Source organism: Desmodus rotundus, chromosome 5 (assembly GCF_022682495.2).
Source record: "Desmodus rotundus isolate HL8 chromosome 5, HLdesRot8A.1, whole genome shotgun sequence".
NCBI classification, from domain to species: domain Eukaryota; kingdom Metazoa; phylum Chordata; class Mammalia; order Chiroptera; family Phyllostomidae; genus Desmodus; species Desmodus rotundus.
The window spans coordinates 14,101,925-14,124,709 of NC_071391.1; the positions used below are offsets into that span (position 1 = coordinate 14,101,925).

At 48.0% G+C, this 22,785-nt stretch overlaps 1 protein-coding gene across 1 annotated transcript in view; it reads right to left on the reverse strand.

Moving 5' to 3' along the window:
* The window catches only part of CRY2 (cryptochrome circadian regulator 2), a 32,971-nt gene extending 19,929 nt beyond the window's left edge, over positions 1 to 13,042 (reverse strand). Inside the window, exons 1-4 of the mRNA XM_024558863.4 lie at positions 12,728 to 13,042; positions 3,869 to 3,977; positions 2,203 to 2,345; positions 402 to 586 (exon numbers count right to left, since the gene is read on the reverse strand). Of these exons, the coding sequence (XP_024414631.2) occupies positions 402 to 586; positions 2,203 to 2,345; positions 3,869 to 3,977; positions 12,728 to 12,942 (652 nt within the window). The 5' untranslated portion in view covers positions 12,943 to 13,042. The remainder of the gene's footprint in view (positions 1 to 401; positions 587 to 2,202; positions 2,346 to 3,868; positions 3,978 to 12,727) is intronic.
* Between the last annotated feature and the right edge of the window lie 9,743 nt (positions 13,043 to 22,785).

The window sequence follows — 22,785 nt, forward strand, 5'->3', positions numbered from 1 at the left end:
GGAGGAAGAGGAAAGGGAGAAGGAGTGTAGGCCATAACCTGAGAGACTTCCCCTGCTTCAACAGAGGCATTATTAGTCACCTTGGTATTGAAAAGCCCACTGGTCCCCGCACCAGGCCTACATCATTTGAGAGACAGAAGCAGAAAAACAGGCATGAACTACAAACATAAGGTTACACACACGTGCAAACAGAAAAAAGACGAGAAGGGCACATTCCAAAATTAACAGTGGCTCTCTCTGAGTGGTGGGTAACGGTGATTGCTATTTCCATTTTCATTTCTGGGTACTTCCCAAACTGTCTATCACACCATGCGTTACTCTGACAAAGAAGGGAAAACCCAGTAAGGTATTTTATAGAAGAGGAGGTGCCGGCCGAACAGGTGCAGGCCGGATGTACGCACCCAGCTCCTCCAGGGAGGGCACGCCGTAGGTCTCGTCATGGTTCTCCTGGATCTCGGCCGGGCAGCGCTCCATCTGCTGGCTGGTCACGGAGCCCACAGGCTTCCTGGGCAGCTCCATGCGGCTGATGATGGCCTGAAAGCGCTTGTAGGTAAGGGGTGGCTTCTGTCCGTTTAGCTCAATGATCCTGGGAATCCCAAAGCACGCCTAAGGTCACGTACAAGGCCCTTCATTTCAGGTCCCTGCCCACCCCGAAAAGAGCCCAGACTTCGAAGGCTTGGAGGGTACCTTTCCTTATCTGCTTACAGGTCCCACCCCTAAGTGAAAGGAGAGGCAAGAGAAGCTACACCTCCATTTTACCGAGAGGGAAAATGAAGCCCAGAGAGCTGGAGCAGGTGCCTCAGGTAATGGAGCAAGGCAGGGCCAAATCTGGGACTCAATTCCAGGTTCCCTGGTGTCGACGTGGTGCCGCCTAAAGACAGAGACTGACCAGATCTCTCTAATCACGGAAACTCCCCCACTAGCCTTCTCAGTACTCAGCGTGGCTGCCCAAGCCAGGGGAGTCCCCAAGGACCTTCCTCTCTCCCCTAGCGTAAGCCTCCAGGAAGCGTTCTCATGAGGGCTGCAAACGCTTCCTTTGTGGGACAATCATCCCCTTCTTGGCCCCTATTTCCTAGAACAAAGAGGTGAAGAACAGCCTCTCCTCCCTAAATCAGACTGGGGCTGGAGTTATTGATAGTAACGACTAATATTGAAAGGGTATTTTGCAGTTTACAAAGTATTTCCTCATGAACAAGGGAAACACAGCTGCACTCAGGTAAGGAAAGATACAGGAGAGTGTGGAGAATTGAGGCTGTTTGTGTAAGGATGGATTGGGGTGGGCTGGAGCCAGAGTCCCAGGGCTGTTGTTGGCCCAGAAGCGGCTTACGCAGACTGGCTGGCTGGGTGAGTTTGTTTCTGGGTTCGCCTCTCTGCCCTCCACTAGGGGAGTTGAGAGGCTGGCTGCCACCCTTGCAGGGCCTCCCTGCTCCTCCTCCAACACTGGCACGTGGCAGGAGGAGGAGTTCCACACCCGCAAGGCCTCCTGAGAGCTCAGCTCACATGCAGAGCTGTGTGACCTGGCCTGCTGGCAGCTGCTGCTGGGTTGGGGAGAGTAGGGTGGGGAGAAGTGGTGGCTGCCTGCTTGGCAGCGACGGCAGCGGCAGAAGAATAAAGGCTCTGCCAGGGGAGGGGAGGAAAGGGTTTCCTCCCAGAATCTCTGAGAGCACAGAGGCTTGTCCCCAGAGAAGGAGGCTACCCTGGAGTTATCAGCTCCCTGCAGGGACCTCTAGAGCCTCCTGAGCGACATCTAAATGAATGACCTGGAAACCCAGTAGCCAGGGGAGCCCAGGGAACGCATATTAGGTACAGACACGGGGCCTATGAGAACAGAGATCCTTTGGGAGGGGCCACATTTAAGGTTCACTGAGGTCAGAGGGCAGCCTTTCGGGAGCAGGATGGGAATGGGAGTGTGAGGTGTGGACGGGACTGGAGCACATTAGGAGCAGGTCTATGAAGACCTTCAGTGGGGATGCTCACTGCTTCCATCCATTGGGCCTAAGGAGCCTCTTTGCACCCAAATCAGGTAAAGCTCTCTGTGACTTGTTTTACAAGCCCAACTCAGGTCCATTCTCCTCCAGCTTCTAGAAAATTCCATACCTCATGTGCCCGGTAGTCCTACTGCTAAACCTCCAAGTTCTATTCTTTGACCCAAAGCACCAACTCCCACAATTGGTAACCTGACCCCTGGGCCCCAACCCTTACTTGTCCAGGTCATAGAGAGTGTGTGAGTTCTCGGTCACCACCTCCACACCAGCCTCCTTGGCCATCTTCATGATGGCAGCGTCCCGCTCTTTCCCAAAGGGTTCAGAGTCATATTCAAAGGTCAGGCGGGTCACCCCCCATTCCTGTGGAGAGAGAACCTGTTATGCTGAGCACTGCTTAGGGAGGAGGGGGAAGCTGGGAACTCAGCTCCTTCCTGGGAGGGGACAGAGTGAGTCTGGAGACCTGTCAGAACAAAGCAGGGACAAGGATTTGCACTGGAAAGTAGACAGCCTGAGGGTCACAAGGTTGGGGGGGCAGGCCTTTAAGTGAGGGCAACAGCAGGGCACCAGCGGAGCCTGAGGCTGGTGGTCTCTCTGTGGAGTGGGGAGAGACGTGGGTAGCCCTGTGCACTTGCTGTGTCCTTGATGTAGCAAGATGCATCAGGAGGCTATAAATACAATGTTCCCAGGGGAGCCCCCATCCCAGAAAGGGGCACTGACTCACTGGTAGAGACAGTGGCGGATAGGACTGCCACCTCCCCCCTGCCCAGCAAGCCTTTCCCAGAGCTCCTCACAGCCCTGCAAACTTCTGGCCTAGTTTCCTTGGCAGACTTGTACTATGTGAAGTGTCCTAATGGTTTCCACAGCAACAGTCCTGAGGCCAACAGCAAACAGAGCTAATAGGCTCCAGCTCTCAGAGTCGGGGAAGAAGGTACAATCCTGAGTCCAGAGGTCAGAGCAATCAAAGCGGAGGGGACACGTGTTACAAAAAGGGGGGGGGATTCTTTTCTAAGTATTAAGATTCTTCTAATAGAAACTTCTAGATTTCCTAGCAATGTTGAAAGAAAGCAGCCCTTTGAAAGGTTGTACAGATAACCCCCAAAAACTCTAGGGCATGTAACTAGCAAAAAGAAAACCGTATTCCAACCAAAGTCTCTGGCCACTGTCCCTTAAAACTCTGAACCCCTGGGGCAGATATCCTGGCCATGTACAGGCCGGTCTGGTCCTGACTCAGCCCTGCCCGGGCTGTGGGTCCTGAGCAGGGCTGATCACCCCCTGCCCAAAGATAACAGCACTAAACACATGGAGCCCTTACTATGCGCCAAGTACCAGGCTTAGCTGTTCACGTACATTACATTGTTAAATACTCATCACCCTGTCAATAACAATCAGACCGCTATTGGATGACACCTTCTCCAAGAAGCCTTCCTTGACCTTCTCCTTCAATATGATTCTCCTGCACCAAAGGCTGACTTTTTTTTTCTCCCAATTAGCAGAGCAAAGAAAGACAGGAAACATCATTTACTGAGCAGGAAACCTCGCCCTCGGAACTCTTGGAGTGGAAAGAGCCCTAATAAATCTTACTGGCTGAGCCAAGGAAACATCTAAGGAAGTATCCGGGGTGGAATAATTTGCCACATCCCATGTCTGGGCTGAGCCGGGAACTCCCCAACAGACGTTCTGGTTTCACAGGGTTTCTCCTTTGCACAGCGCCAGTCTGCCGGCCAGCTGACTGGGCGGCGTGTGCTCCCGACCGCCCCGGCAGCGGTGGGCAGCCCAGCCCTGGCTGTTTCCATTTCCCTGGTCAGAATGTCATCTCTCTCAGTCTGTGGGGAAAGCCTGGGGAGCAGAATCTCGGGGTCCTCTCTCAGACTCTGCACGCTTACCTTGAATAGCCTTGGGAACACGTCAGCTGGCTGTCCGCGGACTACAAACAGGCGGGAGTTCAGTTTCCTTAAACTCGTGTCCAAATCTTCCAGAGACTGAAGTAGGAACCTGCAGAGCCCACAGAGGCTATGTTAGTGGCAACATGGTGAGGAGTCGCTCTCTTCCCTCAGGAAGCAGGGAGAAGCTGGCCGCCGTTTATGTCAAACACGTAGCAACGGTAGTAGCAGACTGGGGAGGCCCAGGGTCTAGGCAGCTGTGATATGATAGGGGACCGGTTGAAACCTGGGTTTTGCCCCTTACTAGCCACATGACCTTAGGCAGTAACTTAACCTTTCCAGCTTTTTTCCTAATCTGTAATGTGGAACTGATGTTGGTACCTATCTAACATCAACTACAGAATTGCTAAGAAACAAAAATAAGGCATGACAGACATTTAGTACAGTGCCTGGCGTAAAGAAAACCTGGGTTAAATGTGAGCTGCTCTACTACTGTGTGTCTGTGATCAGAAGCAAGTCGCTTCCTCCTTCTCAGAGTCCGGCCCTATGTGGGAATATCCACCCGTTACTGGTCGATATCAGAATCAAAAGGGAGGACAGAGGAGAAAGCCATCTGAAAAACAAGTGCGACAGCGTGGTACGGAAGCCTGAGGTCCTATCAGCAGAGACTGCAGTAGCCCTGGAAAACCCTCCTACCCTGGTGCGACGCGCCCTGCCTTTCTGCAGTCCTGCTTCGGCTGCCTGTGTGTCTACTGCCACAGCCCCACAGCCTGGGACGGGTCCCCACTCCCCAGGGCTTTGTGGGGCAGGTGGCTCATTCTCCAGGTCTCTCCAGGGCTCTGGCCACCAGGTTCTCACGCCAAGAAGGAGAAGGCCTTAGAAGGTACTTCTCTATAGGAATATCCTCCCATACCGTCGGGGGTTGGGGTCGGGTTGGGGTAAGGGGGACTCCAGGTACTCAAGTGACCTAGCCTGACAGCTTGATAACCATGGGAAAGGGAAAGGAAATTAACACTTGTCAAATGCCTTCGGTGCTTTAAAATTTTTATTTTAGCCCTAGCTGGCGTGGCTCGGTGGATTGAGCACTGGCCTGTGAACCGGAAGGGCACCAGGTCAATTCCCAGTCAGGGCACATGCCTTGGTTTCAGGCCGGGTCCCCGGTTGTGGGTGTGTGAGAGGCAACCGATCCCTGTATCTCTTGCACATTTATATTTCTCTCCTTCTTTTTCTCCCTCCCTTCCTATTTCTCTAAAAAGTAAAATAGGTAAAATCTTTAAAAAATTTATATTATGACCACAAAAATTTACTAGCTGTTTAGCTAGGCACAATCACATTCTGAGAAATTCCATCAATATACTTTATGGAATGTGTTTTATTTTTAAATGAAATAAAATTAACATTTTAAACAGATAATTATTTGTATAGTTCAAATGTATCTGCTTTACACTTTAAATGTGCTTTCTTTTTAATTCTCTCAACACATTTTTAAAAAAGATTTCATTTATTTTTTTTTTTAGAGAAGGGGAGGGAGAGAGAAAGAGGGAGAGAAGCACTGATCAGTTGCCTCCCTGATGGGCCAGGACCAGGGATGGAACCCGAAACCTAGGCATGAACCCTGACCGGGATTCAAACTGGCAACCCATCGCTTTGCAGGATGAGCCACACAGGTCAGGGCTCTCAACACATTTTTAAAAGATTTTATGTATTAATTTTTTTTAGAGAGGGGGGAAGGGAGGGAGAAAGAGATAAACATCGATCAGCTTCGTCTTGCACACCCCCAACTGGGGACCTGGCTGCAACCCAGGCATGTGCTCTGACCGGGAATTGAGCCAGTGACCTTTTGGTTCACAGGCCAGCACTCAAGCCACTGAGCCACACCAGCCAGGACTCAACACATTCTGAAGGGAAAAATTATCCTCATTTTATAGATAGGGAAAATGAGGCACAGACAGGATAATTAATTTGCCTAAGGTCAAATTTATTAATTAAATGATGAAGCCGGGATAGGAACCTCTGGGTCAGACTGCTTTCTTCTCTTTTCCCCATTTCTAAGGCCTCTTACGCTAACCACTGCTCTAGGGGCTGAGATTCCGCAGGCCCTCGTGTGTATGGGGTGCCTCTCCCTGACAAACACAAACCTCACTACAGGTAACCCACCGACATTCTGGCCTTCCTCAGGAGCTACTCCCTGACAGGCCAGGTTCCTGCTCTCCCCTTAGCATCTCCCACCTACCTCCGTCAGCAATGGGAATCACCAGACTTTATTTTGAGCACCTTTATTGTGAAACCCTGTGCCTCCTCGCAGCACATCATACTCCTTGACTACCGGAGGCATACAGAAGCAGCGACTGTTCTGACTAGAACCAGCCCCCACCGCTGCCTCTGATGTCCACAGCATGACACTCCCACTGCGGTGAATGCCACAGACCCACATTCCAGCGCAAGCTGAGCCCCAGCCCAAAGCTGCGAGGGCTCTCCAAGGGGCTAGGTGGGAGGAGACTGACCGGCTGAACGGTGGTGCGTTAGCAAACCAAGAGCTCCGCCTCTGTGAATTTCTGTTTTTGAAAAGCTGACACCCTCGCCCTCGTAAAAGGAAAGCTGAGAGGTGAGTGACGCAGTTGCACTAGCGCTGGCCTCCTCCCAAACCTCACCACTCCTCTCGGGAGAGGAACAGGAAAGAACCGTGTAAATAGCCTCGTGCCACCTGAAACCTGGGCCCTGCCAGACAGAACGCCTGGAGACAACTGGTGACAAATTACACAACCCCAGGATAGATGGTCCCCCATCTGCAGCTCCCAGAAATGTCCTTGCCGTGCACTTTGGGGCCTCTCCCTTCACAGTCCACCAGGCCACGCAGGACTTCACTTGAAGCTGTAAATAGGCTGACCCACACATCTGAAACCTAGCTTCCAGCTGGCCTCTACAGAGCTTGCGTTCTCTGTGCTAAAAGGAGAGACTCCTTGTACCATCTCTTCAGTAGAGCTAACTCCCTGAGAGCCTTTGCTTCTTTGAGAAGTGATGTCGGAAGGCCCAACTCTGAGCGCAGCAGCCAAATGGCAACAATAACAGCAACAACGAGCGCTAAATGAGCATTTACAATAAATGAGGCACTATCCTACTTGTTTTACATACATGGCCTCATTTAATTCTAAAACAGCTATTTGACACAGACGCTATTATTATTCCCACATTACAGATGAGGAAACTGAGGTACTGACATCACCTAAATAAATGGCCAGAATTCAAACCCAGGCAGTGTGGGTCATCATCTACACTTTTTAATTTTTTAATTAAAAAATAAGTTTATTGATTTTAGAGAGAGAGGAAGGGAAGGAGAGAAAGAGGAACATAGATGTGAGAGAGAAACATCAACTGGTTGCCTCCCATAGGTGCGCCGACTAGGGAGTGAAGCCGAAACCTAGGTATGTGCCCTGACCAGGTATTGAACCCCAACCTTTCAGTGTACAGGACGATGCTCCAACCAACCGAGCCACCCGGCCAGGGCAGTATCTACATCTTAACCAGCAGGCCGAATTGCCTGGTGACCAGGGCTCACTGCCTGAGCCCAGATGCTGTGCTGCCCAGGGCTTGGGGAGCACCTTTGCTGCCAGACCCTGGATCAAGGGCTGTGACCCTCCCAGAAGCTTGTTGAAATGCGCAATCTCAAGCCCCATCCCAGAACCTCCAGAACGAGAATTTGCATTTTAGCAAGATCCCCTGGTGAATCCTTTGCACATTAAAGTTTCAGAAGCACTGTTCTAGAAAACAGAACTTTACTTCTAGCTGTTTATAAGTCGCCTTTCTTTGCTTCTCATTTGTTTCTATAACTTGCTCTCTTTGAGACCCTGGTTTCTGCCTCCTCACTGGCCTTCAGAAATGTTGTTACTTCCAACTTTTCCCTTTCATCAAGCGCTGTGGGGCTCCTCCAGAGAGGGAGGCCTCAGGATGGCCTCCCCAGGGGGCAACAGGCCCCTAGGAGCCCGTCTTCAGGCAGCCAGAGAAGGAGAAGCCACTGCCATAGCACCACCTTCGAGGCCTGCCAGGTGACAGCTTTGCATAACACCAAAGGCACTCGGGGCAGTGCTGCCACTGGACAAATCGTCACTGCGGCCGATGAGTGCTGAAGCTGGGGCCCTTTGTGCTTCCGAGGAGCCCTTCTCTCCACACGGCCAGTTTCTATTTCAGTGAGGGGGTGCTCTACAGAAAACTGGCCAGGGCACTGGGGATGGCAGTGTCTGGGGCTGGTAGCTCACCCTCGGCAGCTCCAAGCTGAGATCACATGGCCAAAATTCAGAGCACACAGTCCCGAGAGAGCCGTTGAAGCTTACCCTTTGGATCAGACAACAAGTGCAACCGAATTACATTACGTAAGTGCTCTGGAGCCAGAGGCAGACAGCCTCGGAGAAAACCAGATTGGGGTTTCCAAAAATATAGAGAGGACTCTGTAATTCACGACTCCACCGGGCTAGCCCTATAGATAAGGCAGGCAGGTCCTTTGGTTGAGAATGAGACAAGCAGATGATTAGGGAAGGCCTTCTCTAGAGATGGCAGATTCTGTGCTGAGGAATATCCCATTTGTTAATAGGAGGGGGGAGGATGATAGTGAATTCACTTTGGGTCCAGATCACCCTTCATCAAGTTTCTCTGCTTCAAGTCAAGGTTATCTAACTATGATGCTGACATTATAGGCTTACCCAGTCTGGCTACATCGAATATTAATGGAAATTAATTTCTCCTAAGCAAGAGACCTTATTAAACCCCCTAGAAAATGATAACCAAACCCATGGCAGAGACTGATCTCTAAGTTATCACCCAGATAAAAATATATTTATTCTTTCCTAATTTCCAAGTGAAAGATGAAGATGAAGGTTTTCATCTCTTTTGGGCAAATGGAAATATTTCCTCAGCAGCAAGGCAGTAAAGCGACATGCTTGGTACCAGTGTGAACAGCTTGGGGAAAATCAAATTTCCTCACAAGTAGACTATGGTTCTCAATCCCCTTCTAGCTGACTGAGTTCCAGAAAGAACCACCCATGTGGCTAACAGCCCAACAGTGTTAGCTCCCAGCCCTGGGGAGAGAAACACACTTGTTCTTGCCGGGCATTCTGGGAAATCTGCAGTTTACCTCATTTACTACTTCTGAACAATGTGTGGTAATGTTTTATTTCTACCAACTCCCTCAGATCCAGAAGCTCCTGCATGCAGGTGCAATAGAGAGCCAGGGAGAAACTGATTTATTGGGTTGGCCAAAAAGTCCATACGGTGTTTTTCCATAAAATAAAAGACACATTTTTCATTTTCACCAAAAACCTTACTGATTTGGATATTTTGAGTATGTCAGCTATCTCCCACATGGTATAACGTTTATTGTTCTCAATTAATGTCTCCATTTGATCGCTATCAACTTCAACAGGTCTACCCGACCGCGGAGCATCGTCCAGTGAGATCTCCAGTACAAAACTTCCCAAACCACTTTTGACATTGGATAAGTCACAGCACCTTTTCTATACATCGCACAAATCTTATTTTTGCGTTCCAGTTGCATTTTACCTTTATTGAAATAAAGCATAATATGTCAAAATGTTGCATATTTTCTTCCATCTTCAATATTAAAATGGCTACACAAAAATTAACAAATTTTGATGTTTTTCTTTTTTAATGCTGCGCTGATATGACAGCTGTCACAATACAATCTAACAAAACTGTTTTGAATGTAGTTAAAGGCAACTAAGTGCTACTAGAGCCATCCTACGGGAAAAAACCAAACGACCTTTCTGGCCAGCCCAAGACATAAAGGGTGAAGTGAATTGTTGCCAACACCTCCCTGAATTGCAGTAGGGAGAGAGACGTAAGGAAAAACTGCAAGGGCCTATTTTGAGTACCCATCTTTAAATCTAGAAGCTGCTCACACCCCCTCTATTTTTTTTTTTTTTTCATTTGCTCTCAGGCAGTACCTCCTTCCAGATGTAGCATATTTGGGGAAGGTGGGGCTGGGAAAAATAGCAAAGGGCTTAGCCAACTAGTGCTTGACACAAAAAGTCCTGAGGCTCACGTAGCTACAATTAGCTCATAAATTTCCCACTACCACCAAGGCCGGGAGTACGCTAGCCCTTCTCCTATACTAATATACATACATATTTTTTGGTTGTCTTTCTCTGTCTTTTTTTACTCTTTGAAAGTGCCATTCATGGTTATTTGAATCTGATTCATCTGCAGAACACCACTGTGCGGGAGGCAGTGTAGGAAGTGCAGGAAGATAATAGAGATCACAGATTGCCCCCCCCCCCCCCGCCCCCCTGGCCTCTTGCAGATGGCTCAGGGCCCACCCCTTCTAGGGAGGCTTCTCAGAGGCAGCAGCTGAAGTAACTGCAGAGCTAGGATGTTATGCTGCAGCACAGTTCTCCCAGATCACTCCCAGATCCAGAAGCGGCCACCGGAAGTTGACACACAATTGCAGTTATGCAGAGGTCCTGCTGGCTCCATCACTCCCCCAACCTCCCACCGGGTGCACAGAACAGTCTGTAGCTCTGCCCTCCATCTGACCATTGGAACAGAGAGCATGGTGGGGGTGGTAGCAGTGTTTCCAGGCCCAGGAGCAGTTATCATATTCGACTTGGTTTGTATTATTTCACCTGTTTCTTCTGAATGCCAAAACTAATTAGACTTCCTGCCAATGCACAGTGACACATTTCCAAGTTGCTGGGCTCAGGTCTGTGGTTCTCAAGTCCAATGCTTCTCAGGCTTTGCTGCACACAGGAGCTTTAAAAAACCCTAATCCCCAGGCCATAACCCAGAACAATTAAATCAGACTTGGGGGAAGAGGGAACCCAGGCATCTTTTAAAGATCCTTCATGTGCTGCAAGATTGAGAACCACTGCTCTAGTCTTTCCCCCTATTTTTATTTATTTCATGACACTTAGTTCTACTACAATATGGTTGTTTACTTGTCTTCCTCTGTTACAATGTCGGCTCCAGAGCTCTGGACATTGTAACTGCTTGTTCACTGCTGTGTTCATAGCAGCATCTGGAGCACTGCCTGGCACTCAGTAAATAATTGCTCAGTTAAAATCTGCATTACCCCACGGCTTCTGCCTTCAGGATTTGACTAGGGCATGAGCTGTCACGTTCCTTTTCTTTTTTCACTTGCTGGAAAGCACAACCACAAAAGGGTGACCCACAAAAATCCATAAACACCTTGTTCCTAGCAAATCTGAGTTTAATCAACACCAGTTTTTGTTGTTGATTTTTAATCTCTACCACCATAAAGGAGGAGGCAGTCCCAGCCAAAGGCCTCCACAACCCCATAAAAGAAGAAACTCCTTTGTGACCGTGTAACAAGCAGGTGCCGGATTCCACGGACTCTGCTCTGATTGGCACACGGCCATAAGTGGAGAGGCAAAGTCTAAGGCTTGGTTTAATGTCCACGGTAGCGGTGGTCATTTGAAGATGTTTGTCAAACCCAAGCTCCTATCTATGGAAACTGGAGCAGAGGCAGAGCAACAGAGCAGCCTGGAAACTGTGTGGGCAGGCTCTCCACAGGACTGTCTTTAGTCATTCCCTCTATATAAATGGGCAGGAGGGGGCATTTCATAGACCCACTGCCAGGAGCACTCCCTCTCCTGGAAGGGCACACACCCCGGAGAGGAAAGAATGTGCTGGGAGCCACCGTATCCTGGGGAAACCTTGCCCATCAGTGCAACAAGGCCACAAGCAAACATCGCCCAGAACACTGCAAACGAGCCAAATGGCTGCTGATGGGAATGTTAAAGAGATGGGGACAAGAAGTCTCAAAATTCCTTGGTGTTCAAGACCGTTACAGAGAAAATAATCAACTACCTATCTGTTACTCCTTTCCCATGATCCTCTGAACTCCATCTTCTGGGAGTCATCAAAGAGGGGTCATATCACAGCTTTCCTGCTCCCTAATCTTAGTACATCAGTTGATAAAAGTCTAATCTATAGTGGCTCAACTGTCCTTTAAAATCAATCTCATGAGGAGTTGTGGAAGTGACACTTGGGTTCCTTCTTCTCTTTTCTAATAGCAAGCTCATCGCTGCTGAGGTAATTCTCCAAAATGGGTTCAGTACTGCTCTCTAGCTCAGGACACACTGTGCCACCAACTGAACATGCCCTTAAGGTATTTATCTATAATAAAGGGGAGACCAGCACTGGCCTTATTTAAAGCTAAGACAGAGTCTCTAAAATCCTTCAGAGGCAGGACAGTTTTGGGGGAGGGAAGCCAGGATGGGCGAAAGGACAATTTCAAACAAACCAGAGGCTTAGAAATGACCTCCAGGACCCCCGCACCGCACTCTTTACTTGAAGAATGCAATCATCTCTGTGGAATAGATTCAGAAACCTGACCTACCTACCTAACACCAGGATATCTCCTTTCCTCCCCGCCCTGAGCACAAGACACCCCTTAGAGCCCTAGACCAGGAGTCTCTGTTCTGCCATTTACTGGCTCTAACACCTAGAGCAGGTCAACTTTGTGTCTCTGGGGCTTAAGAGTCTCATCTGTACAATGGGGATCGTGATCTTTGTCCCACAGGAATGCTAGAGGCCCAAAGTGAGTAACACTCAGTGCTGAAGCACTCTCGTCGAGCCCTGGGCCACCCAGGCCATTGGTTTGATGACTAACTGCTTCCCTGGTCCTTGATTCTTCTCTGGAGACCCGGCTCGGTCTCCCTGCTGCACCTTCCCCAGGCCAGGGTGTTCCGGCCGTGGGGACTGGGGAGCAGGACATCCCCCTCTGGTTGGCGTGGCGGGGGGTGGTGCTCTTTGCCTGGAGCCTCAGAGGCCAGGCTGCGTCCCCTCCACCCCCACTACCAAGCCCGCGACCCCGCCCCGGGGGCCCCTCACCTCCATCGGTTGATCCCGACCGAAGAGGAGGCCGCGAACCAAGGGTCGAGGATGTAAACGCAGCGCACACAGCGCGCCCCGCGCACTGCCGCCAGCAGCGCCGGGTTGTCGTGGAGCCGAAGTCCCTTGCGGAACCAATGCACCGAGGAGGCGCCATCCGTGCCGGCCCCAGATGCCGGAGCCGCTACAGCCGCCGTCACCGCAGTCGCCGCCATCACCGCCCAGACTGCTCGGGTCACTGCCGCTCCGCCCCTGTTAGCTCTGTGGGCCCCGCCCCGCCCTCAGTGACCTATGACGCTGCGGCTCTTCTCTTTGGACCCGCCCCTAAAGCTCTGAAGCATCTCTCCCATTGGCTTGGACCCTCCGGCCGGGCGATTGGGCCAGCGGCACCGAGTCCGGCTCCGCCCCCTCACGTTCCCACCATGTGTCGGCTAACCCCGGAGCTGCGGGCTAGCGGGTAAGGTGTTGCTGGCTGGAGTTCTCCTCGGGGATCCGGGCAGGGACCGAGTCTCGAGGGACAGCAGATCTCTTACGTGCGTCCTGTTCAAGGCCTGCCGCAGGAAGAAGCTGCCTGGGCTTGGGGGTTGGCGGGGAGGGTTGCTCTGACTCCAGACAATGACCTGCAGAACTGACAACCTTGGCAGTCCTACAGCACCATGTCATCAACCTCGTCATCATCATCTGCCGCAATTACATCATCTACACCATTCCACTACACCCTCTATTGATTAAGCACATTGTACACGCCAAACAACGTGATAATCTCCTTGTATATCATGTCTCATTTACTATTCTCCACGCCCAGTTGCATTCATTCAACAAACCCCAGTGAAAGAGCTGTTGTTATTCTCATTTTACAGACAAGTACACTTTGAGGCTTCTGTCAGGTGAGTGGCTTGCTCAATATCATAAGAGGACTCCACCCAGATTATTGTGATTCCTAATCTGTTTTTATCCAGAAAGCTATACTTTCATCTGCACTGAGCAATTTGACATTTGAAAGTGGCAGAGTCTGAGGAGGGGGAGGAGTGCCCTTATGGCTTGAGAGTGGAGGCTGGGATTGAGGAAGATGTGGATCGAGATAGTAATTATTCCACCAGACGAATTTATTCTCTTCTAGTTCTATGTTTAGTAGACCCAGTGGTACCAGTGTGCACAAACACTACTGGAATTACCTGTGGGATTTAGAGATGTGATGGACGCTGTCGCCATTCCTGACCTGGGGAGCTGGAGGGAGCCCTCTTATCCTTCTGGAGGCCAGCGCTGGGCTTGCTGATTGAAAGGCAAGAGTAGCGTTTGACCACCTGCCATGAAGTGTTGGTGGTAGGCTAAAACGGTCTGGTCATGTTGGAGCTCTGTGATTATCAGGTAGAGAACAGTCTGTTTCAGTCTGGTGCTAGGTTGTGCCCCTGCTTGGAATCCCTCCTGAACCTGGGAGTAAGCAGTGAAGGAATTTAGCAATTCAGTGGCATTAATTGGCACCACTCTGCAAATCATTTTAACCCTCGGGTCTCTTTCATCTCCAGGGCTTTGCACAAGCTGTTTGTTCCAGTCTGGGTCACACTCCCCTCCCCATCCCCTTTCTAATTCCAGTTTGCCCTGTGTCACTGCTCAGTATAAATGTCCCTTTCTTGCTGTTTTGTCCCAGCCTGCCTAGTGCTCCATCTTGTTCTGTGCTTCTTCTTATCACTGGCCTTAGTACCTGGTATTAGAATTTCTTACTTTTCTGTCTGTCCCATTAGACTATAAACTCCTGGAGGGCAGGAGCCGCTGCTTATTTAGTTTTATTTCCAGAGTCTAGCTCAGTGCTTGGCATTCAGTGGAGTAAGAGTTGAACAGAGACTGGAGTCCCAGGCTGGCAGGAACCCTTAGGGTCTCTCCTAGTCCTGACTCTGTTCTTATTTTTGGATGCCCTCTCCAAATGCTTGCTGAACAAATAGATGCTGTCTCCTGTCACTTTTCTTTTGAGCCTTTCTGTTCCCCTTCCCCTATCCCTTTTCTCTCCACAAGATTGATGGCCCTGTAAAAATGAAACAGAGAGTTTAAGGAGATGGTTACCCCCCACAGCCTCAAAGGGGGCTACTCATCTTTTTCTCTTCTGACATCCCATGGTGCTTTCTCTACGGACTGAGCTCTATGAGGGCAGGGACTGTGCTTATTTTGCACATCGGTGTGTTCCCCAGCACCTAGTTTGGTACCTGATATGTCTTAGGTACTCAACAGATATTTGCTGAATATAATGTATCCCTATTTTATTAGGCTATTATGAGAGGCAGTGTTGTATGGTGGTTAAGCCCAACGTCTTGCACATTTGGCATGGCTGTGTTCAAATTCTGGTTCTACTTTGACTCTGTGTGACTTTGGTAAGCTAGTTAATTTCTCCGTTCCCCTCTTTCTTCATCTATATGATAGGGATAATAGAGGCTTAGGATATAGTAAGCATTTGATAGGCATCAGCTATTGTTATTCTGAACAGCAGAATCTGTGTCTGCTTTTGTCTTCCCTGCATTACCTCACCCTTGTACTTACACATAACGAGTGCTCTGTAACTTGCTGAGTGAATGAAAGATTTTACTCATTTTTAAGAAGCCCTCAAAATTATACCAAGAATGAAAAATTAAGAGAAATAATCACCATCAATCCCCCAAACCAAACAAATCAATTTTTGTATCTTTATTTTACCTCCTAGACTGTGTCTGCAAATACCTTTTTATAGCTTTAATCAAAGGAGAGATGCAGTCTTGCATGCATTTTTAAACAAAATATTGAGCATGTTCTATATTGTCATTGTCTGTGTGTTTGTTATTTTAATGACTACATAATTCTTTGTCAATTTAATAAAGATGGATTATTTTATTGAATGATTGACTACTGCTTGGGCATATTAACAGGGTAACATTCAAGAAGCAGGAAGTAAATCTGGCACTGGATACAATAATGGAGTGCAACCTCAACTTTTGCACTTTACACTTTAAAAGAGACACGGAGAAATTGGAGAGAGATCAAAGAAACGTGTAAATTGCTAAGGAGGTGAAATGTAATCATGAACTATTACATCTTTGGGAAAAATGAGAACTGAGGTTTGACTTCGTAGCTATATACCTCGTGTTTACAAGCATCTCTGAAGAGCGGTTGCTATGGGGATGCCAAACAGTTGCTCCTTGTTTCCAGTAAGGGTAGAACAAAGAATCTAGTTTATCCTGGGAAGAGTAAAAAATTTAAAGAGGGACCTGGTGTAAAATGGTGTAGGAATTAGTCAAATTAGCCAGGTAGTGGGAGGTTTCTTTCCTTGCTGAAGATATTCAAGAAGACAGAGACCAGTTCTGTCCGTCTTTCTGTTGCAGTCCTCCAAAAAGACTGGATTGGACAACCTTTTACATTCCCTTTGAACTGCGTTTTTCTGTAAATATTTGATGATTGGTTGAAAGGTAACCAAGGGCGGGTGGGAGGGACGTCCCTAGCGAGGCTAAGTTACCCGCGCCCCCTAGTGGTGGGACTGGGAAAGAAGCGGCGGCTGAGTTTCCGGTCTGCGTCAGTAGCACCAGGGACCCCACCCTTCTCCCTGTAGTAAGCCGCACACTCAGCAGTGGGCGGCAGCAGCACTGCTGTTCCTGAGACTTCTGGCGAGAAAATTGAGAACATGGACCTAAAAGCCAGACTCCTTGGGTTCCATTTCCAGCTCTGCCGTTAACTAGTAAATTACTAACTTGGGCAAGTTACATAGCCTCTCTGTGCCTCAGTCTCCTCATTTGTAAAATGGGGATGATGATGATGATGATACAGGTGCAGCATGGGATTGGAGGAAGATAAATAAAGCAAAGTCTCAGAATCGAGAATCCAGAAACAGATCCTCACATATCTGGTATTTTATTCATGACAAAAATGCCTGTGTAAAGAAGTTGGGAACAGGTGTTTTTTCCCATAATTGAAATGGCTCAATAAAATATCTCAGAACATACCAATCAATTCCAGGTAGATTATACGTGAAAGGTAAAGCAGAAAAGCTTTGAGAATATTATATAGGAAAATATCCTTGTGACCTCGAGGCAGACAAAAAAATTCTTAAATAAAACATGGAAAGGGCTAACCACGAAGGAAAAGAATGATAAATTGAACTACAGTAAAGCCACAGAATGGAAGAAGATAGTTGTAGCACATAATTCCTGAAGAGTTCAAATCCAGAATATTTAAAGCAAAAAAGAAAAGGAAGAGAGGCAACCCAACATGAAATTTGTTCAAGGTCAGCCTTGAATAAACACTTTCTATCCTCTCCCCCACAAAGGATATGCCAATGGCCAATGAACACGCTAGAAGGTGTTCACCTCCGGGAAACACAAATAAAAACCACAATGAGATATCACTGTACACTCAGCAGAATGGATAAAGTTTAACAATTGACAAAGCCACGTGTTGGGGAAGATGTGCGTAACTGACTCATACACAGCTGTTGGGCGTATAAATTGATACAGCTACTTGAGAAAACTCTCTGGGGTTATATACTAAATTTGAAAAAACAAATACCGTATGGATCGTGAATGATACATCCTATGATGGAGTAATTTTATCCTTATCACATACATAACGAAATCTGTGCACATATATACCAAAAGACATGTACAGAAATATTCATAAAGTATTATTAACAATAACCCTAAATGTCCATAAGCAATAGAATGGATAAATAAATTGTGGTGTATTCAAACAAAGGAAACTATAGAATAATAAAAATGAACAAACTATAGCTACATTCTACAACATGGGTGAATCTCACAAATTTAATATTGAACAAAAGAAGCCAGGCATACACATAAAAAACCCCACTTTTATATATATGTCTATTACAGAAAGTCCACAGCCAGGCAAAACTCAGGTATGGTGATAATAGCCAAAGTAGAAGTAACTCAAATGTCCATCAGCTGATGAATGAGTAAGTAAAATGGGGTATATTCATATAGTGGGATATCATTTGGCAATAATAAAGAAGAAAGTACTAATGAAAAGTTCTGTCCAGAAGGTATCCAACCATGTAATATGAAAAATAGAGACATTTATTGAAGAAGATACAAGATACAAGAAACATTGTATATAGGATAATGATGCCTCAGTCCCCTTCAAAGTAGGCACCTTGGGACCTCACACAGTTCTCCCAATCGTCATCAGCTGCCCTGTCCTATTTTCCTGAATCTCATTGACTGTCTGAAATCTCTTCCCTTTCAAAGGTGATTTGGGAAAAGCCAGAAGCTGCAGGGCACCAAATCTGGTCTTTAGCGCCCAGATTTGAGTCACCTGGGTGATTTGATGTTTTGCCCCAAAACTCTGCACTAGATGTGATGCATGAGCAGGTACCTTGTTGCAAGGAAGCTTCCAGTCATCAGTTGCCCATAGCTGGGGCCATCTGAAACATCCAGATTGTTTAACCACGGCATGTTCAAGCTTAACACAAAATCTGATGCAGATTCATTGCTCTACTCGCTCAGTCATTTGAATGTGACAGCCACACAGTACGCATGCTCACTCAACAGCGTCTACTGCCCCCACTGACTAGAACAGTGAAGGCATCATTGTTCACACATGTGCATTCCAGTCCACTCACCTTGGCTGCCAGGTTACATCGATGTTGCATAATAGGACAAAAGCCCCTTTCTCAGGCCCCCTTTCCCAGAGCTTGCTGGACCCCCAAGCATGACTTACCCTACTTATTTTATGAGCCTTTATCCTCAGGACCAGAAAGTTACTTGAAGTGCCCTGAAGGCGCAGAGGCTCTGGGAACCTACAAAACAGGACACCCCAGGCCACGGTGACCAGACCACGGGACCCTGCACCCAAAGATGACATTGAAACAAGCTGGAGCCCCACTGAAACATCCCACTGTACATCCGCCCCATCACTGATAAAAACTCACAGCCCGGACCGCTCAGGGCTGGTGCTGGCGCATTTCTCTGCACCGAGCCCTTCCCTCCCTTGGGAAAGTAAAATAAAACCTTTACTCTCTGCACTTTCTTCTCTTTGTGATTCTTTCACAGCCCGCATCACCGACCACCCTAACATCATCATGCAAACCATTCTTGTTATATTAATAATGGCTGGACTTTTTTGTATGTTTCCACAGTGATGAATATTGAAAACATTATGCTAATTGACAAAGTGCCCATATTGCAGAATTCCATATATATGAAATGTCCAGAACAGGCAAATCAGTAGAAATTGGTTTTCTACAGCTGGGAGGGCTGGCAGTTGGGCTGATAGAGGGGGGTGGCGAATAGCGGGAGTAAGACAGCTAATGGGCATGGGCTTTTTGCTGTACAACAGAGTGAAATGCTCTCTCGCTCAGACTCCATCTAAATTCTAGCCTGCATTTCTCCCAGGGCCTGCGAGAGGCTTGCGTTTCTGCAAGCAGAGCCCCTTGTGCAAAAGTGCCTTTCCTAAAGAGGTGGGGAAACTTGTACAAAATAATGGCTTTTTCAAAGACTCACAGGAGCCTCAACACCAGACTCAGACCTGCAGGGGCCGAGGGACCAAGCAGGAACAAAGAGACTTAGAGATTTGCTGCCTTTCCTTGGATCTCTGTAGGAGCCTAGGTGTCTACAGTCACCACTCACCTCTTCCCTGCCCCTCCTTTCTTCCCCTGATGTAAAAGACGCCTGAATTCTGGGTTCTCTTAAGATGGATTTGCAGAAGGTTTAAGGCATCTCCCATCTTTTCCAGTTGGCACCTTCTCGATCAATAAACCTTTCCCTACTCCAAACTCTGATGTGTTGAATTTTGGCCTTTGGAGGATCAGGCACGTGAACCTTGAACTCACTGTGACGCTAGTTGCACAACCATAAATACACTAAGAAACGTTGAGTTGTAAACTTGCAATGAGTAAATTGTATGATAAATGAATTATGTCTCAATAAAGCTCTAATTAAAAAAATTATAAAGCATTGCAAGTAAACAGTAAAATAAGCTTTAGCAACAAAATAGGACTTCTTTAAAAGAGGCATTCCTCTAAGAAATACCATAGTTAAAAAGCATTGTTCATATCAAATTTGAATATATGATATTTTTTAATTGATATTATGGGTCCTTTTTTTTTTTACCTGAATATGTGCATTGGATTAGCATGTACAATGTTTTAAATAGACACATTTATTGGTGTTCATATTAAAAAGACCTTAAGTTCATAATATAAAACAACAACTAACCTATGGAGTTGGACCTCAGATGTTAGGATGGTGTGAGTGTTGGCGAAGGAGAGGATAGCGAGGGGGCAGCTTAGGGAGTTCGTGGGGGCGCTGGGAAGGCCCTCTTTCTTGACTTGGGCACTGCTTACGCAGAGGTGTTCGCGTTGCCGTACTCCATGGACTGTCTCCTTGTTTGTACACGTGTCACACTTCAGTTTGCAAGTTTAGGACCATAAGGTGGTGGCTTCAATTGGGTCTGTTGTGTGGAGGCCAGAATCCCACCCACCTGCCCCTCTCCTCTGCCGCTGTGTTTTCACCAGTGTTTGCTCCTGAGGGGCCCCCCTGCAATACCCAGGGTTCTGTGGGACATCTCCTGGCCACCCAGCAGCCCTAGGGGATGGTGGTTCTCTGAAGGTGGCCCTAGGACCCTTCTCAGACTGCTCTGCTGGTCAAAGAAGTTGAGGAAGCTTGACCTGTGGGACCGGAGTGTTTGCAGATACTCCCGACTTTTCCTCTGAGACCGGAAGTGAGGAGTAGCATATTTTTGTTAAGTCCTACTGGGGCTTGCAGCATTTGTCAGACATCCAGGGAGGGGGCGAGTTTGGGCGGGGTGGGCCTCACCTCCACAGGGCTCTGGGAACCTTGAGAAATGGGCAAGTGAGTGCTTTTCTGGTCCTTGCCGCAGCAGAGTGAGAGTGCAGAGGATGTTCCTTTCCAGACCAGGTGTGGCCATGGGACTGTGGGCCCAGGGCTCGTGGGAAGTGGGTCGGTGGCTATGCCCAGACACCCTGGGATAAGATGCGCTCAGTTCTTCCCCGGGGAGCAAGGGCCTAACCTAGACTGCTAGGAATAAAGAGCAAACTCGTGAAAGCAAAACCAGGGGAAGGCGTGTGACTGTGTTCAATTTCAAAACTGAAATTTCACAGGTTCTTTCCCAAGAAAACAGCAGCTACTCTCTAAGCTCTAGGGAAGGAAGTGTGGTGTGTGTGTTTGCGGGCTTTTGGGGGGCAGGAGCCAGCTGGTGGGAGGGACAAAGAGCACACAGCACATGCCTCTCAGTCTCCAGAAAAAGGGCCTCCCGGCTGAGCCTTTCTCTGCCCATCCAGGGGCCTGGGAGGGATGAGATATCAGAGGTGACAGATTGCCCAGGGACTTGCCTTGGCCGGCCCTCCATCAAGAGCCTACGCTGGAGGAATGGGGTCCCCACCACTGCCACCCCCAAGAGCGGGCTTTTGGCCACTGATGTAGAATCATAGTCTTCTCTGAAATATTAGTACTATTTCATTTTCCCCCTTCATCCTGGTAAATAGATCTTTTACTGTAAAGAATAAAGTGCTAGAAAATGTTACTTCCCTGCTGGAGGACTTCAGAGGTTGGCTTTCCTCCATGAAGGGAATTTCATCCAGCGAATGCTTGCCTTCTGTGTGTGTGGGAGGTGGGGGGAGGGTATGCTTTGCAGAGCGGAGGGGTGCGGGGTGGTGGAAGGAGCTGCGAATTGCTGCCAGCCCTGTGTCCCAGACTCCTCAGACCCGTGAGTCTAAATGGGAAACTGTGCGCTTATGATGTCGGTCGAGGTCCCTCTGGTGTCGGGTAACCAAAACCTTTTCCGGGTGAGCTTAAGCAAAAAGCAAGCATGCATCAGGAAGACACAGGAGCGCCTGGTGGGACCCGAGAGTATAATGCGGATCCTGTTTCACCAGGACTGAAACCAGGAATCCTGAAGCCACTGGGGGCAGGACAGCCACCCTCTCTCCTGTTTCCCTCTTTCTCTGGGTTCCCCTGCTCTCCTGTCTGTGTCTCTTCAGTTTTTCTCTATTTTCTTTCTCTGTAGACCAGTTTTCTCTCCCTGGCCCACGTACAAGGCCAAACATGGCTACTCCACAACTTCTGGCTCCTTCTAGGAGAAGGCTGACCAGTGTCTTTCAAATCCTAATTTGGGAATGGTGGCTGGGTTAGGACATTGGTTCAGTCAGCAGTGGGCAGGGGCCAGGACCCTGCGATTCAGGCATGGAGCCAGGGCACCCCCCCACCCCGCCCCCATGAGTGAGGGGGAGCTTGGAGGCAGAGGTTGCTGTGCTCAGCAGGCGTTAGCGATGCTTTGGAAACATGCACTTGCTTCCGAGGGGTTTACTCGTTCACTGGGCACACTGGACCATGTGCCTGTGGGCCGGGCTCTCAGAAGGCTCTTGGGTATACAGGGTTGAGTGAGACATGATTCTTGTCCTTTGAGAAACTCATAATGTAGCGAAGGAAACAGGCATATTAACATTTTTATCTCGCTATATGGTCCATGAGAAGTGCAATAACAGTTTTGTGCAAATAAAGATCATAAACTCACAGAGGAATATTAATAATAACGAACATCTGTTGGGATTTGCTGTATGCCAGGCACTGTTCACTTAACCCTTGATATGTCCCTATGAAATAGGGACTATTATTGTCATCCTTAGTTATCTGCCTTTGCAGATGGGGAAACTGAGGCTCAGAGAGGCCAAGTGCCCTGTTAAATGACCCGACTAGGAAGTGGGAAGCAGGGATTCAAAGGCAGGTCTGTCTGAGTCCAAAGCCTATGGTTTTCCCACTTGATCAACAGAGATTTTACAAAATGCCAAGGGTTTATATTTCAATCATATCTCAATAAAAATAAATAGAAGAAAACTATTATAAATTTAAATTGTAAAAAAGGCCAGCTATGAAATAATATGTGGAGGATGATCCCATCTCATTTACATATATGTAATGTATATATTATTTTTTGGGGAAAAAGCTTACTGGTGTCTCTAAATTTATAAAAACAAAGAAATAATTATTTAGAAACACATCGAAGAGAAATGGGAGTTAATGTTGGGGAGGGTGACGTAATTGTATTTTCAGGGATGGATTATCGGCAGG